A 10,376-nucleotide genomic window follows, 5' to 3' on the forward strand; every position below is an offset into this window, starting at 1 on the left:
AGAAAATTTAACCTTGTATAAATACTTCTTTTTCATATTTTTAGGGTATCCTATTTGTAGTTGAGCACGTGAGCAGCGTTTTTGGTCTATTTTTAGTAGTTTTGTAGCTAGTTCAACATTAAATCTTCAATTCTTAGTTTGTAATCATATTATATGGGTTATTCTTCATCTAAATCTCTGATTTATTCTATTATTATGAGTAGCTAGACCCATTAGCTAGGGTTGTGGCTCAACCCTAGTGTGGGTATTTGATTGGTGTTTTGTTTTCAGGCTTAGATGTTTATGGGTGGTTGACATTTGGACTGATTTGTGTTTTTCATGTTGAATTAGTGGTTGCAAACACTAATTTGTGCCTTTTTGACTTGGACTCTTCTGAAGAAAGAGAGCTTGAGTCTAGGAAAATCAGTCCAATAAGGAATTGAGGGTTTATTCAAGAGATTGATAGCCCCAATTAAAGGGTTAAACTTAGAGATAGTAATACCCAACTTGAGCCTATATTGCTTGCACAATTTTGACACCAAATTGGTCTTGAGAAAGTCAATTAGGGCAAACTCACTCGAGCTACAGAGAGGTATAAAGTGAGTATTTTCGTGCATTGGCTATATCGCAATCCCAACATAACAACTTTGTCTTAGGCTTTAGAACCCGTCAAGTATTCACCTAGGAGAAAGTCACATCCCTAGTGCCTTATTAACCATTTAGAAAACCTTACAAACATTTATACTTAGCTTAATTTTGCACATCATTAGTATAAAATTAGAAGTAACAAACAAACAATTATGATTGGAAGTGTAATCAAGAGCACTACACACTGCTAGATTAGATAGGAGTCCAACTCCAAACATTGTTGTAGCTCCCTGTGGATTCGATCCCGACCTTCTCAGGTAAAAGCTGCTTTGACCGCTCTCGCCGCTCTGTAGTGGTGTAGGGTTGGACCCGATCACCAAGCTCCTCAATTACTGGTCCATGTGCTACCAAAGTGTTCATGATGGTCTGCTGGCTTTCCAAAATCTTCTTCAATATATCCTCAACTATCGGGGAATCTGGGGTGCCGGGGTAAATGTCTGTGCTGCAATAGCACTAGATAAGTCTGACAGCTTTGCAGTAGCTGTCTGCATCTAGTTGTTGAGGCTCGCCAGTGTTTGGGAGACTCACAACATAGATAGTGGATGAGCTAGGATAGGCACCAGCCTCAAAGTCGAAGTGGAGGGAACTGATGCTGAAGTCCCTGAAGAACGAGGTGGAGGCATGGCAGTTGCACTGATAAAAGGCCCTACTGCAGTGGAAGGCGTGTCTGTTGAATCTGCAGCTACCATTGAAGGCTCATCAGACTGGCCTATGGTAGTAGTCGGGTGACCCTTATTCTTCTAGTTCCTCGGGTCTTTCAGAGAATACCAACTGAAAGGCTTCTTTGCCCTAAACTTTATGTCAAAACCCTTAGGCTCCACCCCGCATCTGTAAGGTACTTCGTGATAGTGTTGGGATATGGGTAGGAGATATCACCTTGCCTGCCATCCAAAGACATGTTGGCCAACATCACAAAACCCACATTGATTACGTACTAGACCATGATAGAGGCTACTAGCACTGCCTGCGGGATTGGGAGATTTGTTTCATTTTGGCATGGGTCTAGTCTACTACAAACAAATGTCTGCCATCCTTTTGCCTCAAAATTGAGGGTGTTCCGCTAAATTGGAACCCTGCTGTGATCCATGGTGGTGGTGGTCCCGGAGCTGCTAGAATCTCAACTAGCCATGGGCGAGTTTCATCGCCCAGTGCAAACTTCTCCCGGTATTGCACAAGCTCCACATCATCAAACCCTAAATATACGTTGAGAGTACTCTAATCGAACCTCACTTTCAGATTCCTCACTTTTGTCACTTTGGTCCCCTTCTTTATATGCGCCACATTGGCGTAAAATTCCCGGACCAGGCACTCTTGAGCATCCACCACACATTCAGTGAACCATGTCCATCCCTTCTGCTCCTGGAATTGTCTCGACACTGCCGGGTTGTATTTATCAATATCTTTCAATAAGAACTGATGCTCAAGAGTGAGCGATCTCGACGGCCACCACTCTCGAAAACTATTCAATACAGTCAGACAAACGAACCTGTCTTCCCAAATTTCTTTCTTCTTTGACCTTTCAAGGCCAATAACTCTGGTATCGCCCCCTCGTCCATCATCCGGGATATCACCCATATCTACTGTAGTAGCTGGTGCATCGGGGGCATGTTTAGATAAGGGCTCTTAATCCTATCTATCACATTCCGAACCCTCGAAAGTGCTCTCTAAGGTGGAATGTTTATCTCGGAGTTGGAATCTCCCCTGAAGATGTTGTGGCTGTGATTGAACATTAGGCTGCTCTTGCAAAGAGTCGCCCTCCGATTCTTCCCTATACGGGACATATGAACTTGATTCAGCGGGCTTTGTAGCTCTACCTCGCCCTACAGTCGCCTTTTTGGATATGAATCTTTGAAGGGCGAGTAGTAAGGTATTCTTTCCCTGTCCCCGGGAGGGTTCACTTCTCCCTTTTGATGTATCACCACGACGACGTGATCTAACCATTTTTTGCAATAAACAACAGTAGGAGTCAGTTCTAGTTCATGTGTAGATAAGCAAAAAGTTGCAGAACATAACATTATGCAGGGTAGCGAAATGCAGCCCGCACAATTGCAAGTGCAGTCGCAGGTGGGGTTGTGCGGACCGCACAATTTGAGAGTGCGGCCGCAGTGATGAAACTGTGGTCCGCACAATTTTGAGTGCGACCACACATATGAAATGCGGTTCGCACATTTTATAGTGCGGCCGCATAGTGAGTACCTTAAAAATGGCAACTCTCTGAAGACAGAGAATGCCCTGATCTGCAGCCGCACACACTTTTCTATAGCTGTGATTGAATTTCTACATACCACACAATTTTATGTGAGGTCTACACAATCTTGCCAAACCAAATGCCCTAACCTACACAACTGCGGACCGCAGAATTCCTTGTGCGACCGCACATTTCAAATTCTAATTGGGCATAGTTCTTAGGGTTTCGATTTTTACGCACAATTTGAACATGGTAGTAGCAATTAAACATGATAAACAAGATACCAATTCCCCAAATAACAAGTAGGAGATTACCCAACCCAATCTACACCCCACATAGAAATGAAATTGACAAATAGTCTAAAAGTAACTAATAAATTATAAACTAAATTAAGAAAATTGAAGAATTCTAGAAATGATTTGAACATACCAGTGATGAAGTGGTGTTAAGGAATGATTAAAGATTCTTAGTTAAGTGGAAGATGAGTGAATCAGTTGTGCATAAGATTTTAGCCTTTGCTTTAATTTCTCAGAGATTGAAAAGTTTCAACAGTAGCATTAGTGCTACTATTTATACTTAACGGGATTCGCCAAGGGTTAAAGAGATGAGTGCAGCCGTAGAATTCCTTCTGCGGTCCGCACTTTGTTACCTGTTATGCAATTTCTCTAAGATGATATGCGATCTACAAAATTACGTGTGCAACCGCAAATTCTGGTGCATACCACAGATTTCCTTGTACGGCCACACTTTGGCCATTTCTCTGACAAGCAAACTTCAGAGAGTTTGTATTAATCCCATCTCAAGTTGTGTGGTCTACACAAGTGATAGGTAATATGTGTATCCCTATTATGTTTTGATGATCTAACAAACTTATTGTTAAGAACCAAATAAGGAACCTGAAACACATCCTCAAGAACTTAAAGATCAACAAGTCTCCGATTGGAGACACATTTCAACTCTTCAGAGTAAAAGGAACAATTGAGGGAACAAATAGCTGCCAGTTCTTGAAGAGACTGTACAAGTCAACTGCCCCAGTTGTAAAGTGGCTGCCTGCACACGCTATAGTACATAAATAGTGTAGCAATCAACTTTATGGGGAATGTCGTTTACCTAACTTGCTTACATCATTCTAAGTGATGTCACAAATGCATTATTAACATCAAGCAGGGTAAACCAAATCACTTGAACACTTAGATAATTCACTCAAGCACTCTCACAGGTTTTGATCATCCTGCAAATGATTCTCAAGTGCATCAAGAACAAAGAACAATACTGCTACGGACCAGTTTCCCATATCAAGTCATTGTATGTTCTTAGTTGAGTTGTAACTTTGTAAAAGCTCTTACTTGTAATTCCTTTTTAGCTTACTTAGAAACATTGTGTTGTAAACCCTTTGTTAATCATAAACCCTTGTGTTTATGTCTTGGATAGAGTTAGTCGAGTTGTAAAGTCTTTGTAATAGAGTTATTACAAAGTAGATTGTAATAGAGTGTTACAAGTTAGTGATGGATTAAGAGGTTAATTCCTAGGATACATAGGTTGTATTATAAAGTTGCTCAGTAGTGAAGTTGAAATCCTACTAGGGTTGGTCGTAGTTTTTAATCCGGTTGAGCTGGGAATTTTTTACGTAAAATTCCTCTATGTTCACTTAGTTACTGCAGTGTGCATGTGTTCTGTGAAAACAAATAGAGAACCTGGTTCTTTATATAGTTTGGTGGACCCTTAAATTCTATCAACAAGAATTATGCAATCGCATTTGCCTTCTGCTGTAGCGTCCACAATTGTGCGGTCCGCGCAATACATGTGCGGTCCGCAATTTTTCCATACTTAAACAATTTTTCTAAGCACAGTTCATGTATAGCACACTCATTCCTGCAATACACTTCGAAACCAGTTAGCAAAATAAGACTTATCTAAAGAAGAAGAAAAAGAGAAAGGAAAAGAAATATGGGTTGTCTCCCAAGAAGCGCCTGATTTAATGTCGTGGCACGACACATATAACTATCATTTGAAATGAATTACCGCCATGACGTGGCCATCACCATCTTTTCCCATATAATGCTTCACCTGGTGACCATTAAACACCTCATCATTTTTATTCTTAAGTCCAAGGCACCAAAGAGTGTCACACCCACAACCTCAAACGGGCCACTCCATTTAGATTTTAACTTTCCGAGAAACATCCGAAACCGAGAATTGAATAGCAACACAAGATCACCTTCTTTAAACTGTTTGTTCTGAATGTACTTGTCATGAAGGTATTTCATTTTCTCTTTTATGAGGACGAACTTGTGTATGCATGGTACCAGAACTCATCCAACTCGTTCAAATGTGCCACCCTTAAGTTGTCGGCGACATCCCACTCAAGATTCAACTTTTTTAAATCCTACATAGCTTTGTGCTCAAGTTCCACCGAAAGATGACAAGAATTTACAAACACCAACCGGTATGGAGACATTCCGATTGGTATTTTGTAAGCCGTCCTATAAACCCGTAAAGCATCATCAAGTTTCTTGGACCAATCCATCCGGTTGGCATTTATTGTTTTGGACAAAATAATCTTTATCTCCCGGTTGGAGACTTCCACTTGATCTCTTGCTTGTGGATGATAGGGAGTCATGAATTTATATGTGACACCATATTTGGTGAGTAAGGTATCGAAATCTTTGTTGCAAAAGTGTGATCCCCCATCACTTATGATAGCCCTTGAAGTGCCAAATCTTGTGAAAATATTCTTCTTCAAAAACGCCACCACACTTCTCACTTCATTGTTGGGTAAAGAAACGACCTCGACCCATTTGGACACATAATCAACCGCGACCAAGATGTAGGTGTTTCCACAAAAAATCACAAAAGGACTCATGAAGTCAATACCCCACACATCGAAAATATAATCTCCAAAAAGGTGGGGTGGGGCATTTCATTTTTCTTTTTGATTCCACTGGCCCTTTGACATTCATCACAACGCTTGATGATATCAGTTGCATTCTTGTAAAGAGTGGGCCAATAGAAGCCGCAACTTAGCAATTTGGCCGTCGTTCTTGCTCCACCATGGTGACCACCATACGACGAAGAATGACAAGCCCCAAGAATTTCATATTGTTCCTCCTACGGTACACATTTTCGAAGCACTCCATCCATACAAATACGGAAAAGGTATGGTTCATACCAATAATAATCTTGACAATCCCGTTTGAGTTTCTTCCTTTAATTTGAAGAAAACTCATCCGAGATGATACCACTCACAAGAAAATTTGCTAGATCCACGATCCATGACACCTCTTTCATTGAAATAGCCAAGAGTTGCTCATGGGGGAAGTAGTCATTGATTTCAAGGCTATCATGTGGCCTCCCCTCCTCCTCCAAACGAGACAAGAGGTCCGCCACTTGGTTTTAACTTCCTTTTCAATGTTGGATATCTATATCAAACTCTTGCAACAGAAGTACCCATCTCATCAACCGGGGTTTGGAATTTTTCTTGCTCATAAGATACCGAAGTGCCACATGATATGTATGGACAATTACTTTTTCACCCATCAGGTACATGCAGAACTTATCAATAGCAAATACAATGGCAAGAAGCTCTTTTTCCGTAATGGTGTAGTTGACTGGGGAACTATTCATGGTCTTACCTGCATAATACACCGGATGAAAAATCTTGTTAATGCGTTCCTCAAAACGGCCCCTACCGCTACATCACTTGCATCGCACATGAGCTCAAAAGGAAAACTCCAATTTGGAGCGGTGATGATGGGAGTAGTAGTCAGCTTGAGCTTTAGCAATTCAAATGCTCTCATGCAATCGTCATTGAAATAGAACTTAGCATCTTTCTCCAAAAGTTTTCACAACGGGTTTACCACTTTAGAGAAATCCTTGATGAAACGCCGGTAAAATCCCATATGGCCTAAGAAACTCTGCATGCCTTTCACTGAAGTTGGAGGTGGAAGTTTAGAAATCACCTCAATCTTTGCCTTGTCGACTTCAATGCCATTCCTTGAGATCTTGTGGCCAAGGACAATGCCTTCCTCAACCATGAAATGACATTTCTCCCAATTGAGCACCAAGTTTGTTTCTTCACATCTTGCCAACACTTTATCCAAGTTTGCTAGAAAATTATCAAAAGAAATTCTCGACCACCGAGAGGTCATCCATGAAGACTTCAAGGATATCCTCCACCATGTCCATGAAGATCACCATCATACACCTTTGAAAAGTCGCTGGTGTATTGCACAACCCAAATGGCATCCGCGAGAAGGCGAAAGTACCATAAGGACATGTAAAGGTAGTCTTCTCTTGATCCTCTAGAGCAATAAGAATTTGTTTGTAGCCGAAATACCCATCAAGAAAACAATAAAAAGCACGGCCGACCAATATGTCAAGCATTTGATCTAGGAAGGGAAGTGGAAAATGGTCCTTCCTTGTGACTTTATTGAGCTTACGATAGTCCATACACACTCTCCATGTCATGCCCCGATCCTGGGGGCGAGACCGGCACCCGGTGCCTCACCTATCCTTGCCTACCAACTTGCGACTAAAGGACTCTGAACATATAATGTCATACTTTGGCCATGGGACACATTGCAAGACAATTGCGAATGCAGGCTACATCAATATAAAGTTGGACCAACAAGGCCGTCATAACTACTACAGCTGGCCAACCAACAAAATATACCTACAAGGCCTAAAAGCCAAACGTACTACACTAACTAACATGATATGTCTACAAACCTCTACTGATGGATATACTGTGATCGGAATAGGGTCCTGACCTACTCATAACATACATACATATATACATAAGATGTACATAAAGCTCTTGACCCGGCAACTTCGAAGGGCATGAACCTTTCCAATCAAGATGAACTCAGGAAACACCTAATGAGGAGGTCTACCAATCTGTCTGTCTGAACCTGCACGCATGAAATGCAGTGCCCCGAGAAAAGGGACGCCAATACAAAATAATGTACCGAGTATGTAAGGAAATATACTGAAAGCTGCAACTGAACTGATAATATAATAACTGAAAGTAACTAGGAGCCAAAAATAATCTGGAGATATGCTCACTTGCTGATACTGACTCAACTCTCTCAATATAGTAAGTAAAATAGTTGTTCGGCCTATAAGGCTCGGTATATATATATATATATATATATATATATATATATATATATATATATATATATATGCTCTGCCGTAGTAGGCTCGCTTATAGGCGCTCGGCCATACTAGGCTCTGTATCTCGGCCAACTGTACTCGCTCATAGGCGCTTGGCCACAATAGACTCGGTGTATACTTTACCATCTGATCAGAGGTTGCCCAAAAGGGTCTTGTCCATCGATTATAGTGTGGCTTAAGAGTCACTAAATTGAGAAAGGTGGTCTGCCACGTTGGCCTCTTTTAGGACTTATCAAAATCTTAATTAGCTTAATTTACTTGGTTAATATCCCAATAAAATCCATAATTACCCAATTATCTACATAATTAAGAATTATCTCAAATTACTTAAAAATATTGCTCATTTTTTAGCACATCTTATACACCTCACTATTATGGTCAGTGGTACCTTGTATGGCACTACTCCATAAATACGGGGTATTATAGCTTGGACCGTATTTATCTCTAACTTCGAAGAAATTCATTTTCTTCGATTTTCTTACCCTCTCACCTTCACGAATTTATTCATCACTTGTTTGAAATAGCATAATGCTTATAATCTCAAAATAATCTCATTCCCGAACTTATGTTGATTAACTTACGATGAAACTTTAACATTCGAAAATGTGGGATATAACACTCCACCCGGTCACCGTTCTTGTAGGAATCAACTCACATTGGTGACCACCATCATGCCTCATTTCTTTGGGACACATTGAACCGGAGAAGTCTACGAACTATCGGAAATGGGGTAGACAACCCCGACATCCAACCACTTGATGATCTCCTTTTTGAAAACCTTTTGCATGGCTTAGTTGAGTCTTCTTTGATGTTCAATAGATGGTTTGGCACCTTCCTCCAAGTTAATCTTGTGCATGCAAAATGCGGGGCTTATCCCTCGAATATCCGCCAATGTCCATCTAATAACCTTCTTCCTCTTTTGTAGCATCGCCAATGTAGAATCTAACTGCACGTAAGTCAAACAAGGGGAAAGAATAACCGATAAAGTAGAAGAAGGGTCAAGAAATTCATACCGAAGATGTGGAGGCAATGGCTTTAACTCCAAGATGGGAGGCTCCTCAATTGAAGGCTTTGTTGGAGGAGTTGTTCTATTTTCAAGATCCAAGGACAATTTGCAGGGCTCATAAGTGTATAACCCCATTCCTTGCAAAGAGTTCACACATTCCACGAAACCCTCCATCTCTTCATCGTCAAAGTTGAGCAAGACGGCCACCAATGTATCATCAACATTCATCACAACACTCGTTTCATCCACAATCACATCTGTCACCAAGTCCACAAACGAGCACACGTCATTGCTATTGGGTTGCCTCATAGACTTACACATATGGAAAACCACTTTTCATCACCAACCCGGAAAGTAAGTTCTCGGACTTCAACATCAACTAGAGCCTCCCCCGTAGAAAGGAAGGGCCTACAAAGAATAATCAGCACCTCATAATCAACCTCACAATCAAGAATGACAGAATTCGCCGGAAGAATGAATTTATAAACACGAACTAATACATCCTCAATCACTCCCAATGGTCTCTTCGTGGTACGATCGGGAATTTGTAATATCATAGATGTGGGTCTTGGTTTCCCAATTCCCAAAGTCTTTATAACCGAATAGGACATCAAGTTAATATTTTTCCCAAGATCACAAAGTTCTTTAGCAAACTCGACACTTCTAATGGTACAAGAGAATGTGAAAGCACTAGGATCTTCCAATTTGGGAGCCATGGAATGTACAATTTCACTCACTTGATTAGTCATTTTGATAGTTTCAAAATTAATCGACCGCTTCTCTGTCACCAAATCTTTCATAAACTTTGCATAACCGGGCATTTACTCAAAAGCTTCAACCAATGGCACATTGATAGATAGACTCTTCATCATGTCAATGAACATTTTGAATTGATTCTCACCATTTTTCTTGGCAAGCCTTTGAGGATATGGAGGAGGAGGCCTAGGCATTGGTGCCTTAGCCTTTTGCACTACCAGTTCCAGTATGTCAACAATGTGATCCCTAGACGGGTTCACTTTCTCTTGAGTCTCTTCCTCATTGTGATCAATTTCAATCTGCACTTCATCATTTGCTTGCACCACATTGTTCAGGGTCTCATCTTCTTGTACCACTTGCTCATCATCCACAAGTTTCCTTTGACTTGAGGTGGGTGCATCCCCACCTTTTACTCTCCTTGTAGTAACGACCATGGCATGTCTCGTGTTGTTCCCATCCTTTCACCCTTTGGGTTCACCACCGTGTCACTTGGTAGTGCCCCCTTAGGATGAGTTTTTAGAGCTTGAGATATTTGACCCAATTGAACTTCCAAGTTGCAAATTGATGTGTTTTGTGAGGCTAGTTGGGCATCGGAGTCGGCATTCTTCTCCATCATTTATTTGA

At 41.0% G+C, this 10,376-nt stretch overlaps 1 protein-coding gene across 1 annotated transcript; it reads right to left on the reverse strand.

Annotated features, from left to right (window-relative positions):
* Positions 1-9,301: 9,301 nt before the first annotated feature.
* LOC138887073 (uncharacterized) lies at positions 9,302-9,817 on the reverse strand. The gene has a single exon (XM_070168786.1). The coding sequence runs from the start codon at positions 9,815-9,817 to the stop codon at positions 9,302-9,304; it is 516 nt and encodes a 171-aa protein (XP_070024887.1).
* Between the last annotated feature and the right edge of the window lie 559 nt (positions 9,818-10,376).

The sequence above is a fragment of the Nicotiana sylvestris genome, chromosome 3 (genome assembly GCF_000393655.2).
Source record: "Nicotiana sylvestris chromosome 3, ASM39365v2, whole genome shotgun sequence".
In the NCBI taxonomy this organism is placed as follows: domain Eukaryota; kingdom Viridiplantae; phylum Streptophyta; class Magnoliopsida; order Solanales; family Solanaceae; genus Nicotiana; species Nicotiana sylvestris.

Coding starts and splice junctions, on each gene's coding strand:
- LOC138887073 (XM_070168786.1), bottom strand. CDS start 9,817: ATGCCCGGTTATGCAAAGTTTATGAAAGATTTGGTGACAGAGAAGCGG.